General features: G+C 43.5%; 1 protein-coding gene across 1 annotated transcript in view; it reads left to right on the top strand.

The window, feature by feature from the left end:
• Positions 1-20,362, top strand: part of LOC310931441 (neural cell adhesion molecule L1.1-like) — a 35,826-nt gene extending 15,464 nt beyond the window's left edge. The window contains exons 3-27 of the mRNA XM_083894589.1: positions 1,035-1,137; positions 1,851-2,020; positions 2,472-2,594; positions 3,698-3,868; positions 4,551-4,665; positions 6,026-6,210; positions 7,016-7,147; positions 8,598-8,741; positions 8,870-8,981; positions 10,102-10,262; positions 11,324-11,471; positions 12,577-12,704; positions 12,808-12,909; positions 13,051-13,257; positions 13,570-13,640; positions 13,726-13,951; positions 14,177-14,283; positions 14,967-15,225; positions 16,067-16,189; positions 16,294-16,470; positions 16,576-16,689; positions 16,800-16,949; positions 17,680-17,811; positions 18,212-18,284; positions 19,809-20,362. Of these exons, the coding sequence (XP_083750715.1) occupies positions 1,035-1,137; positions 1,851-2,020; positions 2,472-2,594; positions 3,698-3,868; positions 4,551-4,665; positions 6,026-6,210; positions 7,016-7,147; positions 8,598-8,741; positions 8,870-8,981; positions 10,102-10,262; positions 11,324-11,471; positions 12,577-12,704; positions 12,808-12,909; positions 13,051-13,257; positions 13,570-13,640; positions 13,726-13,951; positions 14,177-14,283; positions 14,967-15,225; positions 16,067-16,189; positions 16,294-16,470; positions 16,576-16,689; positions 16,800-16,949; positions 17,680-17,811; positions 18,212-18,284; positions 19,809-20,070 (3,695 nt within the window). The 3' untranslated portion in view covers positions 20,071-20,362. The remainder of the gene's footprint in view (positions 1-1,034; positions 1,138-1,850; positions 2,021-2,471; positions 2,595-3,697; positions 3,869-4,550; positions 4,666-6,025; positions 6,211-7,015; positions 7,148-8,597; positions 8,742-8,869; positions 8,982-10,101; positions 10,263-11,323; positions 11,472-12,576; positions 12,705-12,807; positions 12,910-13,050; positions 13,258-13,569; positions 13,641-13,725; positions 13,952-14,176; positions 14,284-14,966; positions 15,226-16,066; positions 16,190-16,293; positions 16,471-16,575; positions 16,690-16,799; positions 16,950-17,679; positions 17,812-18,211; positions 18,285-19,808) is intronic.
• The last annotated feature ends 4,317 nt before the right edge of the window (positions 20,363-24,679 follow it).

Raw genomic sequence — 24,679 nt, 5'->3', positions numbered from 1 at the left:
GTTTGTTTATGTTGTGTACCTTGAAGAATGTTTGTTTATGTTGTGTACGTCTGTTTACGTTGTGTACGTTTGTGTACGATTGTGTACGTCTGTTTATGTTGTGTATGTCTGTTTACGTTCGTTTACGCTGTGTACGTTGTTTATGTCGTGTACGTTTGTGTACGTTTGTTTACGCTGTGTATGTTGTGTACGTTTTTACGTTTGTTTACATTTGTACGTTGTGTACGTTCTTTTCGTTGTGTATGTTGTTTGCATTGTTTACGCTGTGTACTTTGTGTACGTTTGTTTACGTTGCGTACGTTTGTTTACGTTGTGTACGTGCAGTGAAATCAAAGCTTCAGTGTTTGTGTTAAAATGACTCTCTGTTCTTTTACTGCTTCACTCTGGACTCACAGATAAAGTGACCAACAGTAAGTGATTCTGTGTGTGTGTGTGTGTGTGTGTGTGTGTGTGTGTGTGTGTGTGTGTGTGTGTGTGTGTGTGTGTGTGTGTGTGTGTGTGTGTGTGTGTGTGTGTGCGTGTGTGTGATATCATATCACATAATACAAACAACAAAAGTATATATGTGTGTATAAAGTTTTACGTTAAATCACGACCACAATACAAACTTGAAACTTAAAGCACCAGTACGTGGATCTCGTCCAGGATGAAGAGTTGAAAACATAAACATATATCATATAAACATACAAACATCTAAACATCGTTAAATGTTGATATTTTCGTGAAGTTCTGAGGCCAAAATCCTCAGAGTTTTAAAGTGAACTGCGGTTTTTGCTCCATCATCACATGATTATCACAGCACTTAGAGCAGGAAGTGATTCTTCTGTTTATTTCATATTTATCATGTTTATCGTCTCAATCAGAAAATAAAGTGCTTCATTAAATATTCTGAGGATGTTGGTTTTTAAAAGACCTTTAAAAAAAAAGTCAAATCAGCCTCGTTTCCGGGGAATTATTCTTGTTTTTTTTACCTAAAAAGCAAAAAATCTACATATAATCTCTTATCGTTATGAAATGAGCGTCTTGTGTTTCAGTGTCTCAGCCTCCAGTTCTGACGCAGACGCCGTCATCGTTCACGGCTTTTTCTCTGGAGGACATTCATCTACAGTGCGAGGCGTCCGGTAATCCCACACCCACGTACGTACAGCACTCCATCATATATGTGTGTGTGTGTGTGTGTGTGTAATTAACACAGCAGACGTATGTCTGTGTCTGCCTCGTCGTCCACTTCCTCCCTCTGGTCTCTCTGTTGTCATGGCGATAAATGTGTCCCTAATGAAATCACAGCAGTAACAGAATCCTCTCTGTTAAACTCTCTGACCTCAGTCGTCTCTGCCGCGTTTTTTATTCTACGAACCACAAACAATAATAATCCTGATTAATAATCCATAATTCAAGCTTTGACTCGGACGTTTTCTCTAATCTCATGCTTAGGCTTAGCGAGCGACGTGCAGCCAAGTCACAGCGCACTTCCTGTTTCAGACGGCCGACTTCCTGTTGGGAGGTCACGGCCCGCACACGTGTTCAGGGTCGGAGTCGTTTGGTCGATGTCCGCCAAAGTTACGTCGCACTTCCTGTTTTGTAGCAAATTGCCGTGGCCACACCCCTTTTAAATCTGCGCGAAATTTGGTAACTTTTCATCTCTGTGTGTTTTTTCATGTTGGTACGATTAACAATGTTAGCACTCAGACAAGTTTGTTCATTTACGATATCAAATTCCAAATTGCCGACTTCGTGTTGAGTGGGTTTCCTGAACATTTGGGGTAACTTAGTTTCACCTTTGGGGGGCGCTACTGAGCTGTTTTGCACCACTTTGACATATTTCCTTTATTTTCACCTGTTGTGCGTAGATTCCGTTGGGTGAAGGATGGCGAGGTCTTCGGTCCTCAGCGTAACGACACGGGGACGTTACGAGGTGAAGACGTGGAGCCGCTCGACGCGTACAACGGATTCTATCGCTGCTACGCCTCCAACACTCTGGGCACCGCCATGACGCAAACTATACGAGTCATCGTGGAGCGTGAGACACACACACACACAACAGTCAGAAAATGTGCTGATTCATGTTTGAGTTACGGTAAAAACACTCACACACTCACAGAGAAACAGTCCAGTGACTCAGCGAGGTCGACCAAGGCCTCTGTTCTCTCTCATCTCCTGTTACCGTAGCAACCAGTGACGTCGTTAGGTCAGTGCTGGGAAGTCAGTGTTTCAGCTGACTGAGATACACACACACACACACACACGCACGCACGCACACACACAGAAACCTGTCAGGCAGATTATTTTCTATATTGTCCTTAAATGAAACTAAAACAGTGTTTTCAGAGTAAAAGCAGGATAATTCTCAGTGTCTCTGATCAATACAGAGTTGAACTTAAATAACTCTGACACATTATGTCTGTAAATCATAGATCATGATCACCTCTAATCCCTGATTAGGATGATAGATTATATTCTGTGTGTTTCAGCTCAGCCAGTTCTTCTGAAGCAGAACAAGGTTCATAAACAAGGCTACGAGGGCGACAGCATGGTGCTGACCTGTGACCCCCCACAGAGCTCCACCCCTCCATACATACACTGGATGGACAAGAGTGAGTCTGTCCTCTGTGTCCTCTGTCTCTGTGTCCTCCTCTCTGTGTCCTCGTCTCTGTCTCCTCGTCTCTGTGTCCTCTGTCTCTGTGTCCTACTGTCTCTGTGTCCTCCTCTCTGTGTCCTCTGTCTCCTCGTCTCTGTGTCCTCTGTCTCCTCGTCTGTCTCCTCGTCTCTGTGTCCTCTGTCTCCTCGTCTCTGTGTCCTCTGTCTCCTCGTCTATGTGTCCTCTGTCTCCTCCTCTCTGTGTCCTCTGTCTCCTCGTCTATGTGTCCTCTGTCTCCTCGTCTCTGTCTCCTCGTCTCTGTGTCTTCTGTCTCCTCGTCTGTGTGTCCTCTGTCTCCTCGTCTCTGTGTCCTCTGTCTCCTCCTGTGTCCTCTGTCTCCTCGTCTCTGTGTCCTCTGTCTCCTCCTGTGTCCTCTGTCTCCTCGTCTCTGTGTCCTCTGTCTCCTCGTCTGTGTGTCCTCTGTCTCCTCGTCTGTGTGTCCTCTGTCTCGTCGTCTCTGTCTCCTCGCCTCTGTGTCTTCTGTCTCCTCGTCTGTGTGTCCTCTGTCTCCTCGTCTCTGTGTCCTCTGTCTCCTCGTCTCTGTCTCCTCGTCTCTGTGTCCTCTGTCTCCTCGTCTGTGTGTCCTCTGTCTCCTCGTCTCTGTCTCCTCGTCTCTGTGTCCTCTGTCTCCTCCTGTGTCCTCTGTCTCCTCGTCTCTGTGTCCTCTGTCTCCTCCTGTGTCCTCTGTCTCCTCGTCTCTGTGTCCTCTGTCTCCTCGTCTGTGTGTCCTCTGTCTCGTCGTCTCTGTCTCCTCGTCTCTGTGTCTTCTGTCTCCTCGTCTGTGTGTCCTCTGTCTCCTCGTCTCTGTGTCCTCTGTCTCCTCGTCTCTGTCTCCTCGTCTCTGTGTCCTCTGTCTCCTCCTGTGTCCTCTGTCTCCTCGTCTTTGTGTCCTCTGTCTGTCTGTCTCCCTGGTTTCACCTCTGTCCTCCATGTTTTGTGACACTGAGCCAAAGCTTGTGTTTCTGACTGAATAAATCACCCTCTTGTCGTTGTTGTTGTTGTTGTTGTCGTTGTCGTTGTTGTCGTTGTTGTGGTCACCCACGCTCTGCTGTGTGTCAGAAATGGTCCACATCAAACAGAACGACAGAGTGACCGTCGGCCTCAACGGAAATCTGTACTTTGCTAATCTGGTGAAGAGCGACAGCATAAACGACTACATCTGTAACGCTCAGTATTCTGCAGCCAGAACCATCCTCCCTGAAGCTGCTGTTAGGATCACTGTGTTGCCCAGTGAGTACACACACACACACACACGCACATGGAGAGACACACACACACTGACACACACACACACACGGACGCGCACACACACAGACACATGGAGACACACACACGGGCACACACACACGCACAGACACACACATGGAGACACACACAGACAGAGAGAGAGAGACACACGCACACACACACGCACACACACACACACACACGGAGACACACAGACACACACGCAGACACACACACATGGAGAGACACACACACACACGGACGCGCGCACACACACAGACACACACGGACGGACACACACGCAGACACACACGGACACACACAGACACGGACGGATGGACACAGACACACACACACACACACACACACGGAGACACACATACACACACACACATGGACGTGCACACACACAGACACTCACACACACGCACAGACACACGCAGACACACACACACACACACACACACACATGGACACACACCCCGACACACCCCGACACACACACACACACGCACAGACACACGCAGACACACACACACACACACACACACATGGACACACACACACACACCCCGACACACACACACACACACACAGTTAACCTGCTTAATGACCAATCCTCGTTTCCTCCACACATGACGTTCATTAATATGATTAATCTCATAATCTCATAATCTGTCTGTAGGTAATGATTTGGTTCACAGCAGGAAGCCACACCTCTTTCATCCCAGCGGCTCACACACAACAGTGAACGCCCTCAGAGGTCAAAGTGTCACACTGGAGTGTATCCCCAAAGGCCTGTAAGTGTGTGTGTGTGTGTGTGTGTGTGTGTGTGTGTGTGTGTGTGTGTGTGTGTGTGTGTGTGTGTGTGTGTGTGTGTGTGTGTGTGTGTGTGTGTGTGTGTGTGTGTCCGTGTGTGTGTCCGTGTGTGTGTCTCTGTGTACGTGTGTGTGTGTGTGTGTGTTCATGTGTGTGTCCGTGTGTGTGTGTGTGTCTCTGTGTACGTGTGTACGTGTGTGTGTGTGTGTGTGTTCATGTGTGTGTCCGTGTGTGTGTGTGTGTCTCTGTGTACGTGTGTGTGTGTGTGTGTGTGTGTCCGTGTGTGTGTCCATATGTGTGTCCGTGTCCGTGTGTGTGTGTCCGTGTGTGTGTGTGTGTGTGTGTGTGTCCTTGTGTGTGTGTGTGTGTCTCTGTGTACGTGTGTGTGTGTCCATGTGTGTGTCCATCTGTGTGTCCATCTGTGTGTCCGTGTGTGTGTATGTCTATGTGTATGTGTATGTGTGTGTGTCTCTGTGTATGTGTGTGTGTGTGTGCATGTGTCTGCGTGTGTGTCTATCTGTGTGTGTCTGTCTGTGTGTGTGTGTCTCCGTGTCTGTCTGTGTGTGTGTGTCTCTGTGTATGTGTGTCTCTGTGTATGTGTGTGTGTGTGCATGTGTCTGCGTGTGTGTGTGTGTCTCTCTGTGTCTGTCTGTGTGTGTGTGTCTCTATGTATGTGTGTGTCTCTGTGTATGTGTGTGTGTGTGCATGTGTCTGCGTGTGTGTGTGTCTCTCCGTGTGTGTGTGTGTGTGTGTGTGTGTCTCTATGTGTGTGTGTGTGTCTCTCCGTGTGTGTGTGTGTCTCTGTGTGTGTCTGTGTGTGTGTCTCTGTGTTGTGTGCATGTGTCTCCGTGTGTGTGTGTGTGTGTCTCTATGTGTGTGTGTGTCCATGTGTGTGTGTGTCTCTTCGTGTGTGTGTGTGTGTGTGTCTCTTCGTGTGTGTGTGTGTGTGTGTGTGTGTGTGTGTGTGTGTGTGTGTGTCCTCCATCTACCTGTCTCTTCCCCCTGAGATTCCTCTAATTCTCCGTCTCCATGGTGATAAATGATGATGTCGTCCTCATTTCAGTGTGATGATGAAACAGAGCATTAACCACATGATCCAGCTGCACATTCATCATTCATCACTGTGTTTGACCCACTTTAACACAAACACACATTTACTCGTGTTACGTTCAACTACATCTCAAGTGTTATTTGTACTCTTAAAAAACACAATGAAATCCTAATGATTTGACATATTGTGAATTCATGTAAACATTTCACTTTTTCATGCACAAATTCAAATATATATATATATATACACAGTATCTACACACACACCTGTGTCTCTCTGTGTGTCTGCAGTCCAACTCCAAAGGTGGAGTGGAGGAAGAAGGACAGCAGCCTGGAGGAGACGAGTGGACAGCCGGAGAACTCTGAGCGCTGGCTCAGCTTCAGCAGCATCACGCAGAGCGACGACGGAGAGTACGAGTGTCAAGCGTCCAACAGCCACGGCTCCATCACACACTCCTTCACCGTCACTGTGGAAGGTCAGAGGTCATCTGTCACCGTCATTAGACTCTGACTGAGACTCTCCCACACCAAAGTCCATAGAGAAAATCAGTGATTTTAGCTCACGGGGACACAGGAGCTGCTGGTCTACTGCTGCCTCGTGTGGTCACTTTGTGTCACTGAGGTCAATCTGAACAAAGGATTTCAAACACTGAAGTGACAAAATCAGTCATTTGAAGTTAGTGATGGAGGCAGCAGTGGATCAACAACTCCTGTGTCTCTGTGATGTTAAAATCACAGATTTTCTCTATGGACTTTGGTGTGGGAGAGTGAGTGGTTTACAAACTTCAGTTTCCAATAGGAAAAGTCTGTCTAAAAGTGGAAATATACCTTTAAATACAGTGTGGAAGCAGAATATATTTAGATTTCTCGTATTAGGCTGTTGTTGGGATGATTTTCCAACTGGAGTTTGTAAACCACTCACTCTCCCACACCAAAGTCCTTAGAGAAAATCAGAGATTTTAACAGCACACAGGAGTTGTTGATCCACTGATGCCTCCATCACTAAGTTCAAATGTCTTATTTTATGAATTTGGCATTTGAAATTTTTCATTCCGACTTATCTTAATGACACAAAGTGACCACACGAGGCAGCAGTAGACCAGCAGCTGCTGTGTGCCCGCGAGCTAAAATCACTGATTTTCTCTATGGACTTTGGTGTGGGAGAGTGAAACTTCAGTTTCCTGTTGGAAAAACAATGATTTAACCTTGTATTTGTTGAGCTGCTGTTGCACCATCAGGCTCACCTGTTGTTGTTGTTGTTGTCGTTGTTGTTGTTTACAGCGGCTCCTCACTGGGTGAAGGAGCCTCAGAACCTTCTGTACTCTCACGGTGAGACTGTGAGGCTGGACTGTCAGGCTGAAGGAATCCCCACGCCCACCATCACCTGGAGCATCAACGGTCAACCTGTCGCAGGTAAAACTGAAGCGTCACACTCACGCCGCCCCCTGCTGGATCTGACCTGTACTCTAACATTCACTAACTTTGCCGAATAATCCTAAATTACGATATTATGGTAAAAAGTCATAATATTAGAAAAAAAAATTGTAATATTATCGTATAAAATAAATAAAACATCGTAATATTATAAGAATGAAGGTGTAATTTTTACGAATAAAAAGTCTGAATATTACGATATAAAAATCATATCATTACACGAAAAAAGTTGTAATACTACAATAAAATGTATTATTATTACGATAAAACGTCGTTAATTACGTAAGCTATCTCCGTAAATTATGAATGTTTAACTATAACAATAGATAAAAAGTCGCAATATTACGATAGCTAGAGTCATAATATTACAGGAATAAAGTTGGAATATAACGAGAGATAAAAAGTCTGTCGTAACATCAAAAGGATGAAATGTCGTATTATTATTGCGATAAAAAGTCGTTAATTACCTAAGATTTTGTAAATTACGAATGTTTAATTATAACAATAGATAAAAAGTCGCAATATTACGATAGCTAGAGTCATAATATTACAAGAATAAAGTTGGAATATTACGAGAGATAAAAAGTCTGTCGTAACATCGTAACATCAAAAGGATGAAATGTCGTATTATTATTACGATAAAAAGTTGTACTATAACATTCAACAACTTTGGCAGGCGTATTACGATAGTCCTAAATTACGATATTATGGTAAAAAGTCGTAAATATTCCAATCGATAAAAAGTCGTAATAGTATACGAAAAAAGTTGCAATATTATCGTAGCTAAAAAGTCACAATATTAGCATAAAACGTCGCAATTTTATAAGAATGAAGGGGTAATTTTTACGAGACTAAAGTTGGAATATTACGATCAATAAGATGAAAAAGTCATAACATTACGAGAAAAAAGTTAAATATAAAATGTATTATTATTACGATAAAAAGTCGTTAATTACATAAGATATCCGCGTAAATTTTGTTTGTTTATAATATTTAATTATAACAATAGATAAAAAGTCGCAATATTACGATAGCTGGAGTCATAATATTACAAGAGTAAAGTTAGTCAGTGGTAACATTACTATAAAGGATGAAATGTCGTATTATTATTACGATAAAAAGTCGTACTATAACATTCACCAACTCATGCTAAGGAAGGAAAGAAAGAAAAAGATGAAGGATGTAGTCAGTGTGTGTGTGTGTGTGTGTGTGTGTGTGTGTGTGTGTGTGTGTGTGTGTGTGTGTGTGTGTGTGTGTGTGTGTGTGTGTGTGTGTGTGTGTGTAACAGCTGCAGCGCCTTCTGTTGGTCGTCATGTTTCTTTGTTTCCAGCAGATGAAATGTTTGTGTTTGTCAAACTCAAAGATGTCCTCTGTGTCTTTGTCTCTGTCTCTCTCACACACACACACACACACACACACACACACACAGAGGTGGACGAGGACGCTCGCCGCAGCGTCTCCGGCGGCGTGTTGATCCTCAAAGACGTGGTGTTTGCTGACACAGCGGTTTATCAGTGCGAGGCGACGAACAAACACGGCTCTGTCCTCGTCAACTCCTTCGTCTACGTCGTGGGTGAGAACACACACACACACACACACACACACACACACACACACACACACAGACACACACGTACATACACACACACACACACGGCGGGGTCAAAGGTCGTCCTCTTACAGAGTCTCTGTCTCCGTCAGAACTTCCTCCTCAGATCTTGTCGTCTGACGGAGTCGTTTACAGAGAGGTGGAGGGAAAAGACGTGAGGATGGACTGTGACGCCTTTGGTTCACCACGACCACACGTCACATGGTGAGAGACACACACACACACACACACACACACCCACACAGATTAATAATGAGTCCATTTCTCGTTATGTTATATATTATTAATAAGAGAAAGAAGTATTTTGATGGAATGAACCTACAAAACTTGTATTTATGTATGTATCTATGCTCACCTGCAGTACCGTCACAGACCACTAGGAGGCAATGGGCTTCAGTCAGTGATCGTCTGTTTATCGTCAATTATCGGCTGCAGAAAAAAACTTTATCGGTCGACTTCCTGTTGACAAACTGTTCATTAAGTTCTAGTTCTGACCCTGTGTCCTCTGTGTCCACTGTCTGTCCACTGTGTGTCATGTATCCCCACTGTGTCCACTCTGTGTCCTCTGTCTGTCCTCTGTGTGTCCTGTATCCCCACTGTGTCCACTGTCTGTCCTCTGTGTCCCCACTGTGTGTCCTCTGTCTGTCCACTGTCTGTCCTCTGTCTGTCTACTGTGTCCACTGTGTCCCTACTGTGTGTCCTCTGTCTGTCCACTGTCTGTCCTCTGTCTGTCCCCACTGTGTCCCCACTGTCTGTCCACTGTCTGTCCACTGTGTGTCCACTGTCTGTCCACTGTGTGTCCACTGTCTGTCCTCTGTGTGTCCACTGTGCGTCCTCTGTGTGTCCCCTGTGCGTCCACTGTCTGTCCACTGTGTGTCCTCTGTGTGTCCACTGTCTGTCCACTGTCTGTCCTCTGTGTCCCCACTGTCTGTCCTCTGTGTCCCCACTGTCTGTCCTCTGTCTGTCCTCTGTGTCCCCACTGTCTGTCCACTGTCTGTCCTCTGTGTCCACTGTGCGTCCTCTGTGCGTCCACTGTGTGTCCTCTGTGTGTCCACTGTCTGTCCACTGTCTGTCCTCTGTGTGTCCCCTGTGCGTCCTCTGTCTGTCCACTGTGTGTCCTCTGTGTGTCCACTGTCTGTCCCCTGTCTGTCCACTGCCTGTCCTCTGTGTCCCCACTGTCTGTCCTCTGTCTGTCCCCTGTCTGTCCTCTGTGTCCCCCCTGTCTGTCCTCTGTCTGTCCCCTGTCTGTCCTCTGTCTGTCCTCTGTGTCCCCACTGTCTGTTCTCTGTGTCCCCCCTGTCTGTCCTCTGTGTGTCCCCTGCAGGGACGCAGAAACCTCTGTCCCTCTCCTCTCTGACCATCGCGTCTCTCTGTTGACCAACGGAACCATGGAGTTGTCCAACATTGTCCACGAGGACAGGGGGACGTACACGTGCTCCGTCAAAGACGCAAACATCTCCATCACTGCTCACCTGGAAGTTTTCAGTCAGTTTATTCAAAAACTTTATTTACATTACATTTATTAAGCTAGCGCTAACATTTTTTAATCGTAAGTTCAGTAAAACGTTTGTCTGTTTGTTTTAGTTTTCTATGACAGGCGTATTACGACAGTCCTAAATTACCATATCATGGTAAAAAGTCGTAATATTACAATAGATAAAAAGTCGTAATAGTACACGAAAAAAGTTGTAATATTATCGTAGATAGAAAGTCACATTAGGATAAAACGTCGCAATATTATAAGAATGAAGGTGTAATAATATTACGAGACTAACGTTATAATATTACGATCAATAAAAAGTCAGAATATCAGATAAAAAGTCATAACATGAGAAAAAAGTCGTAATATTACAAAAAATGTATTATTACGATAAAAAGTCGTTAATTACGTAAGATATCACCGTAAATTACGAATGTTTAAATATTACAACAGATAAAAAGTCGTAATAGTACACGAAAAAAGTTGTAATATTATCATAGCTAGAAAGTCACAATGTCACGACAAAGTGTCGCTATATTATAAGAATGAAGGTATTATTTTACGACACTACATTTATAATATTACGATCAGTAAAAAGTCAAAAAAAGTCATGACATGAAAAAAAGTCGTAATATTACAAAAAATGTATTATTATGATAAAAAGTCGTTAATTATTACGAATGTTTAAATATTACAACAAATAAAAACATATTATAAGAATGAAGGTATTATTTAACGAGACTAAATTTATAAAATTACGATCAGTAAAAAGTCAGAATATTACGATAAAAAGTCATTACATTAGAAAAATGTCCTAATATTACAAAAAACGTATTATTATTACGATAAAAAGTCGTTAATTACGTAAGATATCACTGTAAATTACAAATGTGTAAATATCACAAAAGATAAAGTCGCAAGAATTAATATAAATAGTAAGATATTTTCTATATATTTCTCTGTATATCAGAATATATTTTGATGTTTCTGCGTTGTTTATTCTGTAAATAATAACAATAAATTCAGTTTTAACCCGTTTACCGTTCCACTTCCTGTTTCCCGTCAGATCGTACGATGATCGCGACGCCGCCTCAGGACCTGCACGTCCTCCGGGGGAGCAGCGCTGTGCTCGACTGTCACTTCCACAAAGACGCTCGGCTGAAGCGCCCCCAGGTGGTGTGGAGGAAGAACGGCCAGAAGGTGCAGCACTACAGGTGTGACTGCTCTTCCTGTTTGTGTCTGTGGAGACACCTGGTGGTGAACACAGGACACTACAGTTAATCCTTTGTATCAGTGTGTTCCACAACAAGAAAATAGTCGCAATGAAACATGAAATATTAGAAGAATAAAGTCATAATATTAACATAAATAAAAAGTTGTAATATTACAAGAGAAAATTTGGAATATTGTGAAGATAAAGTCATAATATTAAAAGAAAGAAAGTCGTAATATTACGAGAATAAAGTTGTATTAGGATAAATAAAAAAAAGTCATAATATTACAAGAAAAAAATTGTTATATTAGAATAAATAAAAATTCGGGTTATTACAAGAAAAATGTCGTAATATTTCAAGAATAAAGTTGTAATATTACAAGAAAAAAGTTGTTATAGTACAAGAAAAAAAACGTACTATTACAAGAATTAAGTCATATTATTACAAGAAAAAAGTTGTAAAATTGCGAGAATAGTCATAATATTACAAGAAAAATGTCGTAATATTACAAGAATAAAAAATGTTATATTACAAGAATAAATTCATAATATTAGGATAAATAAAAATTTGGTTTATTACAAGAAAAATGTCGTAATATTTCAAGAATAAAGTTGTAATATTACAAGAAAAAGTCGTTATAGTACAAGAAAAAAAACGTAATATTACAAGAATTAAGTCATATTATGAGGGTGAATAAAAGTCATAATATTACAAGAAAAATTTCGTAATATTACAAGAAAAATGTCATAATATTACAAGAATAAAAAATGTTATATTACGAGAATAAATTTGTAATATTAGGATAAATAAGAAGTCGGAATATTACAAGAAAAAACTTGTAATATTATGACAAGAATAAAGTCGTCATATTATGATATAAAGTAAATGGCACAGAGCATAATATATCCTGGTTCATTTGTTAGACAGCACATCATTGGCTGCTGAGAGAAAGGGGCGGGGCATCCTTCTGCAGAACGTGTGCGTTATAGACCTTTAATTAAATTGTTCTCTCTGTGTGTGTGTGTGTGTGTGTGTGTGTGTGTGTGTGTGTGTGTGTGTGTGTGTGTGTGTGTGTGTGTGTGTGTGTGTGCGTGTGTGTGTGCAGATACACCATCTTAAAAAATGGAAGCTTAAGCGTCAAAGACGTCCGAACAAGCGACACGGCACCTTATTCCTGTGAGGTCATCACTGAGCTGGACAACGTACAGGACAGCGGCTCCATCACTGTCATAGGTGAGTGTGTGTGTGTGTGTGTGTGTGTGTGTGTGAGTGTGTGTGTGTGTGTGTGTGTGTGTGTGTGTGTGACTCTCAACACTGTTTTCTGCCTGACCTTCAGCACCACCAGACCCACCCAAGGATTTGTCTCTGTCTGAAGTTGAAGACCACAGTCTCACACTGAGCTGGATCCCAGGACAGTCTCACAACAGCCCCATCACAGGTACACACACACACACACACACACACACCACTCACTCTCCCACACCAAAGTCCATAGAGAAAATCAGTGATTTTACATAAACATCTGTTGTAAATGCATACTGACGATGACGATGATGATGATGATGATGATGATGGACAGAGTACATCGTGGAGGCGAGGGAGGAGCAGCACACAGACGAGAGCAGGTGGAGGTGGGAGCAGTGGAAAGAAGTCCCCGGCGACTTCAACCACCTGCAGCTGACGCTCCGCCCCTTCTGCACCTATCGTTTCCGCGTCATCGCCGTCAACGAGATCGGCCGCAGTGAGCCCAGCGAGCTGTCGGAGACCTACAGCACGCCACCTGCTGGTGAGACACACACACGACACACGTGAGGGATAATAAACCCATCGAATGTGGAATGTGATGCTGCCGTTAGCAGCCGTTAGCATAGCATCAAGACAAGATCATGTGTTTTTAAAGTTCAGAGTTTGTTAAAAAAAAAAAGTACATGTGAATGTGCAGTGTATTCAGTTTATGTTTTCAATTTTTCATGCTAAGCTAAGTTTGGTGCTACATGACATTGAAGGGACATACTCATGTGAGGTGTCAATCTTCTTGTCTCACTCTCAGGGACAAAGCTAATTTGTTTATTTTTTGTCCTTGTCCGTCTCCGTGCAGTTCCTGACACAAACCCCACGAATGTCCGCAGTGAATCTACAGACCCAAAGAGGCTGATCATTACTTGGGATGTGAGTAGTTTTGTTTTTTTTTAAAGATGAAATCGTAAAAAAAAAAAAAACACGATTAGAATCATGACCGTCTTTTTTTTTTCAGGAATTAGACAAACCCTTCCACAACGGCCAGGACTTCCAGTACAGGGTGATGTGGCGGGAGGCCGAGGGGAGTGATGTCCGCTGGAACGAAAGCTATGTGGCGTCGCCGCCGCTCGTGGTGAAAGACACAGGGACGTTCACGCCGTTCGAGATCAAGGTCCAGGCCATCAACTCGCTTGGAGGAGCACCTGAACCTCAGCCTGCATTTGGATACTCGGGGGAAGACAGTACGACAACTGAACACGTCACACAACACTCAGTGATTCAGTAACATTAGAGCCACCAGAGGGCGCTCTATATCTTATTCTATATCTCACTCTAAATGGAGGGTTGTTTGTTAACAAAGCAGATGATTTTTATTTTTTTATTTTGTCGCCTTTTGACCAGTTACAAAAATTGTGTCTTTGCACAAACTGAAAACATCAATTTACACTTCCTGCACTTCCTCTCAGAGCCTGAGGAGGCGCCGTCTGGCGTGGAGACCACAGTGATGAACAGTTCAGTGAGAGTGAAGTGGAACGAGGCACAGAACGTCCGTGGGGAGCTGCTCGGGTACAAGGTAGATCAACTCTGAATTGAACCCCATTTCAAGGAGAGACTTGTGGTTTTGGCGCCACCGTGTGGCTGATTTCAAACACTACAGTTTTAGGGTCAGGAACAGAAACATGTTTTTCACCAAACACATTTTTATAGAGTCTTTATTAAGTGGCTAAAATCAGTTTTTCCTTGTTTCGCCGCTGGCAGCCATTTTGTTTTAACTGAGTGAAGTGAAGTGTCCCAGGCTGCAAAGTAGGTGATTTACTGGATATGCTAACATGCTAATATGGCATTAGAAATAATGCTGAATGATAGTATGAGTTATTGGGTATGGATGCTAGCATTAGCAGCTAGCACCAGAGGTGACACAGCAGCTCCTGTGTTCCTGCGAGCTAATATCACTGATTTTCTCTGTGGACTTTGGTGTGGCAGAGTGAGCGGTTTACAGTCAGATAAGATCTTAGCATGTCTCATCCCTGTTCTTGATGCAGGGGGCGCTCAAGGTGCACTCAGCTCTGAATATACCTCCATAATTCTTCTTCTTCTTCTTTTAATAATTTCCAGCAGACTGTAATGCTGCCCCCTACAGTTTAAAGCTCCCAATGCACAGTTCCACCTCCATCATATTTGATAAATCCTGAACTATCCCTCGTATTTAAGACTGAACAAATGAACTCAGTTTTCTATCCCCCCTCTCCCCCTCAGATCTTCATCAGATGGTGTGGTCCACAGCAGGGACGAGGACGCAGGTCCCTTGGACACCAGCACCACGGCGAGGACAGAGGGGACAGGACAGAGCGGGTGACGGACAGAGACAGAGAGGTGGTGGTCCACGGCAGGAAGACGTCAGAGGAAGTGACGGGTCTGAAACTTTTCTCCCGCTACGAAGTCTCCATGTCCGTCTTTAACAGCAAAGGGGAGGGGCCACGCTCGCCGCCGCACCACTTCAGCACGCCAGAGGGGGGTGAGTGTGAGCCGGTCACGTCTGTGTTAAAGCTCACGTCAGTGAAGTGTTGGAAATGCTATGATGCTATCAGGCTAACAAGCACATGCCACGCCCTCCTGTCAGTCTGCTGGTCAAAACTCCGCCCATACATTTTGTAACGCGAGTGAGTGTGTGTTCTTGTATGGGTATATTTGTGAGGACCAAAATACTTACTCACACTTTTAAATATAAATATATATACACATATATGTATATATACGTATATACACATATACGTATATATACGTATATATACACTTATATGTATATATAAACATATGTATATATACTAGTGCTGGGCACTAGGTTAACGCATGACGGCGTTTCCATGGCGACCGAACGGAAAAAGACGCGCGTTACGTCATGTTTACGTGCCGCGACTCCGCAGTCCAGGCACCGTTTAGCAGTTAGCTCAATTAGCTGTGTTAGCATCTTTAGCGCCAGTGTCAGTTAGCGCGCCTACACGCAAACGTGACGTCACGCTCATGGAAACAACGTCATGCGTTAACGTGCGTTAATGTTGACGCCGCTAACCTGCCCACCACTTATATATGCATACATACATATATATATATATACATACATATACTGTATATATACATACATACATATATGTATGTATGTATGTATATATATATATATATATATTTGGTTTAGGCACTGAGTGATGGTTAAAGTTTAGGGTTAGGGTCACTTTGACTGCAATATAAATGTGTGTGTGTGTGTGTGTGTGTGTGTGTGTGTGTGTGTGTGTGTGTGTGTGTGTGTGTGTGTGTGTGTGTGTATCTGTCTGCGTGTGTGTGTGTGTGTGTGTGTGTAGTTCCTGGACGTCCTGCGTCCCTGACCTTTGACAGTCCCACAGACCGATCCCTGGTTCTGTTCTGGACTCCTCCGTTAGAGGCCAACGGGATTCTGTCGGGATACACCGTTCAGTATCAAGAGGGTGAGAGGCAACATTCATTCATTCATCCATTTAAAACATGTTTTCATCTAAAATCACCATGACGACCGTCTCACCTGTGTGTGTGTGTGTGTGTGTGTGTGTAGAGGTGGACAGCAGGGACGGTCTTCTGCAGATGGAGTTTATCAGTGACTCCAGTGTCACTCACGTCCAGTTGAACAATCTGGACCCGAGCAGCCATTACATCTTCCAAGTCATCGCACGCACGGCTGCCGGAGACGGACTGCCCGCCGTGCTCAGGGGCGCCACCCTGCTGGACGGAGGTGGAGTTGCACACACAAACACACACAATATGCTCTTCATACATTGTTTTAAGTGTGTGGTTTTCATGATTATTGCTCCACCTCCTCTTTCTTCTTCTTCTCTAGTTCCTCCATCAAACGTCACTATCGTCAAGGAAAAGACGTCGCTGAACTTGACCTGGGTTCCTGGAGAGAGAGACCGGAACCACGGCTTCTACGTGCGATACCTGAGGAAGAGCGGTTAGTTTAGAGAACTTTAGAGAACTTTAGAGAACAGGAACATCTCCACATCTACCTGAAGAACGTCCTCTGATCCTCTGTGTGTGTGTGTGTGTGTGTGTGTGTTTCAGCCGGGGTTGAGTGGGAGGAGTCAGAGCTGGTGAACTCCACACAGGGCTTCTACAGTCTGACAGGCCTCCAACCAGGGACTCAGTATCACCTGATGATTCTCCATGGAAACCAGACTCAGTGGGAGGAAGTGGCCTGGACTCTGGGACCTGGTCTGTACTAAAAAACATAGCAACTTTTAAGCTAATTTATGCTCAATGCTACGACCGTTAGGCTTTTTATAATGTTAGCATTTCTTACGTTACCAAAACAAAAGATACCAAAAGTTGTGTCTAATGTTACAAAAATCAAGACTTTTGGGGGAGGAGGGGCTGATGGCAGAGTGTTGCTAAGTGTAGGATGCTATTGCTAGCTTCTTCCACACTTACTGACCTGAGCTTTAATTATTTGCCTCCAACAAGCAGCAGACAGCACTTCCTGCAGGTGTTTACGCGAAGAGTCGATGAAACACTGGAGCACACTCTGGTGGACAAATGCAGTAGTGCAGACTTAGAGTTAAAGTCGTCAAACCTACGATACGATAACGAAAATGTTGTGATATGAGACGATAATAACGCTACGTTACGATGTTTCTCTGTCTAAAGGATAGGAAAAAAACATTTTAGTATCTTAGTTTTCTGTTTTACCGTCATTCCTGTTATTAGCGCCACCACCAGGTGTAGTCGCGACGTTAGCGGGTAAATCTTTTTACACGTTTTAAAAATTAAAACATCAATATTCAGCACCAAAGTAAGATGATTTTATCTCACGAGTCCCGATCATGATTAATTGATTTAATATATTTTGCTCCGCCCATTTTTCAGTGATGATTACAAAGACTTCAGATGAGGAGTGTGTGTGTGAAAATCACTAACTTAAGATCTTTTTTTCCCTGTGTCTCAGGACCATCTGTCATGCCCGGTGGTTTCGCCACACAGGGCTGGTTGATCGGACTCATCAGCGCCATCGTGCTGCTGGTGCTGATACTGCTCATCCTGTGTCTGATCAAACGCAGCAGGGGAGGAAAATACGCAGGTACACACACACACACGCATCCTTGTACTTGCTGCATACTGAGGACCGGGTTACTGACAATTACAAATATCTACTTCATGAATGACATCTTTAAAGAACTACTGGGTGCAGTACCATAAAATGTCTGCAGGTGGAGCCCCAGAGCAAAAAGTGTGTGAAACACCAGGGCTGGAAAACGGGTTTTTGTACCAAATTGAGTATAGCATGTTTGCGACCTAAGGAAGTGATTTCAATGAAAACAAAGTGAGGACCGGCCAAAATGTCCTCACTTCGTAAAAATGACCTCACTTTGTTGGTTAAAAACCCCTCACTGGTCCTCAGTATGCCGCAAGTACAAGAACAACACACACACACACACACACTCTTCAGTAAAAGAGACTGATGTTTTTTTTTCGTCCAGTCAAAGACAAAGAAGACAAGGAAGTGGACTCTGAAGCTCGACCCATGAAAGACGAGGCATTCGGAGAGTACAGGTGAGCTTCCTGTCACTTCCTGTCACTTTCTGTCACTTCCTGTCACATGACACGTCGTCAAAACAACACCGTATAAGAGCATCGAACAAAACTGCTGAGTCACTGTAGTAGAGTCATAATGTGTCACTGTTGACCAGTTGTTCCAGGTGGGAAGAAGAAGAAGAAGAAAAATGTGCTAGCCAGTGTTAGCCGTTAGCTCACAGTAACAGGAAGTTGATTTCTTCCTGTCGATCAGCGTGTTGAGCTCAGCTCTTTTTTCTTTTCACCTTCTTTAACGCTGTGCTGCAGATCTCTGGAGAGGTGAGGACCATCGTCCACCACCTCGTCCCTGCATGTCCTCTGTCTGTCCTCTGTCTGTCCTCCGTCTGTCCTCTGTGTCACTGAGTGGACTGTTGTTGTTGTTGTTTTTGGGGACAGTGTTGGTTCAGGTTCTTTTATGCTCAGTGAAAACAGGGATTTTAGCCACTTAAAGGTACAGTGTGTAAAATATGTCCTCTCTGAACCTGTGTAGCCTTCAGTTAGCATCAAAAAATTAGCGACTGTGAAAACATGCCGCTCCAAATTGGCCGCCTCTTTTGAGCTGCTCCTGATATTTCACAAAATTCCACGCACTGGACCTTTAACAAAACATCATAAAATCCTAAGATATCAGCTGAAGATTACTATATCTTAAGAACATGTTCACATCTTTATCTCACTGTTAGACTCAAAGTCCAGAGAGAAAATCAGTGATTTTAGCTCACGGGGACACAGGAGCTGCTGGTCTGCTGCTGCCTCGTGTGGTCACTTTGTGTCACTGAGGTCAATCTGAACAAAGGTTTTCAAACACTGAAGTGACAAAATAAGACATTTGAAGTTAGTGATGGAGGCAGCAGTGGATCAACAACTCCTGTGTCTCTGTGATGTTAAAATCACTGGTTTTCTCTATGGACTTTGGTGTGGGAGAGTGAGTGGTTTACAAACTTCAGTTTCCTGTTGGAAAAGAAGATAAAGACGTTTACATGTGACGTAGATTTTATGAGTCGAGTCTCTTATTTAGTGGCTAAAATCTGTTTTACTTTGTTTCTCTGCTGGCAGCCATTTTGTTTTCACCGTACATGTGTTTGTGTGGTTTGGACCAAAGTCCATAGAGAAAACCAGTGATTTTAACATCACAGAGACACAGGAGTTCACAGGAGTTGTTGATCCACTGCTGCCTCCATCACTAACTTCAAATGTCTTATTTGTAAAAATCGGCTTTTAAAATATTTAATTCATATTGACCTCAGTGACACAAAGTGACCACACGAGGCAGCAGTAGACCAGCAGCTCCTGTGTCCACCGTGAGCTAAAATCACCGATTTTCTCTATGGTGTGGGAGAGTGAGTGGTTTACAAACGTCAGTTTCCTGTTGGAAAAGTCTGTCTAACAGTGACGATAAAGGCGTGAATCAACAGCAGGGGGCGCTCACAGCACAGTTTTTACCACTCAGCCTCGTTTTGCGTTATTCACCCACTGTTTTTGTGTTTGCGTGTCGCCCTCCAGTGACGGAGACGAGAAGCGCAGTGACAGCCAGCCGTCGCTGTGCGGTGAGAGTAAACTGGGCAGCGACGACTCTCTGGCCGAGTACGGAGACAGCGTGGACATCCAGTTCAACGAGGACGGGTCCTTCATCGGCCAGTACAGCGGCCGCGGGCCCGTTCCCCACGGCAACGAGAGCTCCGGCCCCGCCTCCCCCGTCACGGCGACGGCCCCGCCTCCTCCCATCGCTCCGTCCATGTCGAGCATCCTGAACAGGCCTAGCTAAAGAGACACACACACACACACACACACAGAAACACACACACTAACAAATCATGAAGGGACAGACCACTACTGACTCCACTGCCATGTAACACACACACACACACACACACACACACACACACACACACACACACACACGGTACATTCCACTGAAGCTGTTTACAGGACGTCTCACCGTTCACACACACACACACACACACAGAGGAAGATGATGGTCGGAGTGAGACGGAGAAAAACTAAATGTCTCAGAAACTCAGTTTCACCTCATTCGTTCTTTCTGTTTTCAACGGAGAATCAAAAAAAACGCGGTTTATTTCATCGTTTGTTTATGTTTACATTCAGAAAAACAAAAGCTTGTTTTTCTTACTTTTTATTTTGTTTTTAAATCAAATGAAAAGAAAGAAACAGATTTAGCCGAAACATAATGTGATATTTTTTTTGCCGTTAGGCTAACGCGTCTGGCTAACGCTCGCTGACTCGGCGCTCGCTAGCTTCCGATACAATGACATCATGTGACCGCTATGTCGGATCGGAAGTTGTTTGAAAACGGAGCGAACCATTGGGGAATTGTGGATCAGGTTTTCCTGAGTCCCAACAGTCGTCACTTCGTATTTATTAGTGTATGCTAACTGCTATTGTGAGACAAGCTAGTAGATGACGTACAATTCAAGCGCAATTCGGAAATATTGGGTTTTCCTGAGTCCTAACAGTCGTCACGTCGTCTTCGTATTTATAAGCGTGTGCTAACTGCTAATGTGAGACAAGCTAGTTGATGACGTACAATTCAAGCGCAATTCGGAAATATTAGGTTTTCCTGAGTCCTAACAGTCGTCACGTCGTCTTCGTATTTATTAGCGTGTGCTAACTGCTAATGTGAGACAAGCTAGTTGATGACGTACAATTCAGGCGCAATTCGGAAATATGAAATATTAGGTTTTCCTGAGTCCCAACAGTCGTCACGTCGTCTTCGTATTTATTAGCGTATGCTAACTGCTAATGTGAGACAAGCTAGTTGATGACGTACAATTCAAGCGCAATTCAGAAATATTAGGTTTTCCTGAGTCCTAACAGTCGTCACGTCGTCTTCGTATTTATTAGCGTGTGCTAACTGCTAATGTGAGACAAGCTAGTTGATGACGTACAATTCAGGCGCAATTCGGAAATATGAAATATTAGGTTTTCCTGAGTCCCAACAGTCGTCACGTCGTCTTCGTATTTATTAGCGTATGCTAACTGCTAATGTGAGACAAGCTAGTTGATGACGTACAATTCAGGCGCTATTCGGAAATATTAAATATCCACATCACGCTCGGCCCATTCCATTTGCTTCATTTGATTTAAAGACAAAACTAAGAAAAAAAATGTTTTTCTAAATGTCAATAAAAACAAATAATGACATTAAAATAACCCCGCCCTCGATTTTAGATTCTGAATTGAACTTAAAAAGAACGACTTTATTTAATTGTTTTTTTAAGTAAACATTACTTTTTTAATCAAAAAAAACCATCACTTTGTTTTTGTTTATTCATGTTTATGTAAATACGTTTGTGTGCATGATTCTGACGATGCTTTTGCTGTTTGTTTGTTTGTTTTTTAAGGCGTGGCTCCTGAAGCTAATATGCATGCCCCGCCCCCCCACCCTGAAGTTTGCAATACATACCCGTTTCATAAGTGTGTGTGTGTTTGTTCGTATTCTCTAACACGCCCCCTGCATCGATGACCCTGTTGCCTTAAGACTCCGGCCACGCCTCCTCTCCTCCTCCTGCTCCGCCTCCTCCTCACACACACACACACACACACACACACCCATGTTCCAGAAACAGGAAGTGAGGTAAAGCTCGGCGTACTGCAGCTGGAAATAAACACACGCGTCATTAAAGCTCTAAAATCACATGGCAATCGTACGATCAGAGCTGAGCTTTAATCTGAAAATCTGTCATCTTTAAAAAAGACACTGTTCACCGTTTTAGTTTGAAAATTTCAGAGCGACAATTTAGTCTGGACGTTTGGAATCTGATTCACATCAAACCACAACACTAAAACATGCTGCTTTCAAAATAAAAGTCCCAGTTTCAGTTTGTCCACAATCAAACTACTCAATTGCAGTATTCAAAATAAAAGTCCCAGTTCCTGTGTCCACAATCAAGCTCAATTGCAGTTTTCAAAATAAAAGTCCCAGTTTCTGTGTCCACAATCAAGCTCAATTGCAGTTTTCAAAATAAAAGTCCCAGTTTCTGTTTGTCCACAATCAAACTCAATTGCAGTTTTCAAAATAAAAGTCCCAGTTTCTGTTTGTCCACAATCAAACTCAATTGCAGTTTTCAAAATAAAAGTCCCAGTTTCTGTTCGTACACACAAAAACACAACCTTGCAATTTTCAAAAAAAAAAAGGTCTCCACAGTTTTCAAAATAAAAGTCTTCCATTCTAAAATGAAAATCAGAAGAGTCAGTGCCGCTGCAGACTGTGACTCACACACTCACACACTCACACACACACACAGTGGAGGCCTATAGAAACCAGTGAACGGGTGAACGGGTGGTTCCTCTGTAGCAAAATGAAATGGGAGCCACAGAAGAAGAAGAAGATGTTAAAGAGAATCTGATGTTTCGTTCTCTGAATGTAAATAGAACCTTGAGATTGTCTTTTTTTTATTATTTCTTTTACTTCTTTTATAAAATGATCAACATGTAAGTTTTTTTTAATTATCTGTTGGTTTTTTTGTACACAACAACATTTGTATCACAACTGTTTTTTTTCCCCGTCTCGTGTCGATTAGCATCGAACTAGAAACACGGCGAGAACAAACACCTTCATCGTGTTTATTTACAGCAGTAAGTGACGCTGTTACTTTGAAAAGTCGGGTCAGAAATGTCGACGGGTAAATTGTGTCAGGGGACGCGGCGCCTCCTGCTGGCCTGGCTGCTGCTCATCGCGGTTTCAAAGCTTACGTTTGATTTTATTTGTTGAAATTAAAACTTCTCACGACGCGTTCACACCGGAGCCAAGCGGTTATTTTTCGTAACGTGGAACTCGACAACTTTGTCAGTTCCTTAGCGAGTTCTCGCTAGTGCTCACCTGAAGGGGCTGAGGCTAGCGCTAACTACCTTAGCAGTCGAAGGTACTGCGACTTACTTACTCACTCTAAGCCCCGCCTCCATTCCTGATAAAACTCGGAGGAATCGATTAACTTTGAGAAACAATTACTTCAACTGGAACGACTGAAGCTAACTACGCAAATGTCGGGTCTTAGCGGGATTAGCATCTTCCTGTATCTCTGCACTAACTTAAAATTGACTTAAAATCATTGCACGAAAAATTACCGGTGACGTTCGGTGTGAACGACGCTTAAAATGAAACGATACTGAAACTTCTTTTATTTTGAAAAGATCAATCTCCATTCATCTATAAACGTAATAATCCATAATCAATAATCCAAACCTCGACGCGTTGCCTTGTTAAACGTCTTTTCTGCGACTTTGATGCTGACTGTTTGTATGACTGTAAATAAAGACGGACGATGTGACGCCCACATCTGGATCGCCCCCTGGTGGCTGGCTGCAGTAGAGGTCATAAGCCCCGCCCTCTCTTGTTACATAAATGTTTACCGATCAATTTGGTTATTGACGATCGGAAACTCAAGCTCAGACGCCACCGTTACAAGATGGCGGCGCCTTTAGCTCTGGTGTTTGTCCAGTGAGGGGCGGCGGTGCAGGAGACGCGTCGTCCGTCTTTAAACGCGATCGTTTGCCGCCGTGCGTCTGCTCGTCTCTGTTGCCGCCTTCTTTTATACAAATAAACACGAGAAAGAAAAAAAAACGCAACATGTAAAAACTAGTAAAAAATAAATTTAAAAAAAGACAAAAAAAAAATGCTATGAATAGTAACAATTCTGCAAACGTTAACAACAACAACAACAACAACAGTGCTTTTATCAGTTACGATGACAAGTTCAGTATTGTCGTCATGGCGACGTCATCGCCGCTAATTATCAGGATTTAGCAGGAAGTGGTAGGGGTGGGCGGGGACAGGGGCGGGGCTCTGATGTGGGGGTGGGTGTGTTTCAACACAGTGTTTCCCAAAGACTGGTTGGGGGCCCACAGATGTGTCGTTGGTTAGAGTTTTACAAACCCTTTAGCGAACTTTTATGCTTTTTTTTTGTTTTCATTTATTTTACGGCGCAGCGCAAATGTGCTCGCGATAGTTTGCCCCAAACAGAAAGTTTAGGAAACACTGCTTTAACACACACACGTACATAGAATGTGGGGGCGGGGCAATGATGATGATGATGATGATGATGATGATGATGATGATGATGATGATGATGGGGCGGGGTGTATTGCGACACAGAGGTGTGCTAATGTTGTACCTGCTTGTTGCGTTGTGCGATGTTCTGTATCTGACCAACTAACCCAGACTGTCGAATAACTAACCAATAAACATGGATACACACCTGAGCTGTCTGTGTCTGTTTGTCTGTCCCTGTGAGGACCAGGGGCCGTATTTATCAAGCGTCTTAAAGTGCCGTTTTACACTTAAGTCCTGAGAATTTGTGAAATTTAGTCCTACTCTCAAACTTAAGAATAAAAGCTATTCATCAACTTTCTTTAGT

Source organism: Microchirus variegatus (genome assembly GCF_963457635.1).
Source record: "Microchirus variegatus genome assembly, chromosome: 9".
Lineage (NCBI taxonomy): Eukaryota > Metazoa > Chordata > Actinopteri > Pleuronectiformes > Soleidae > Microchirus > Microchirus variegatus.
This window is presented reverse-complemented; position numbering and strand designations above follow the sequence as displayed.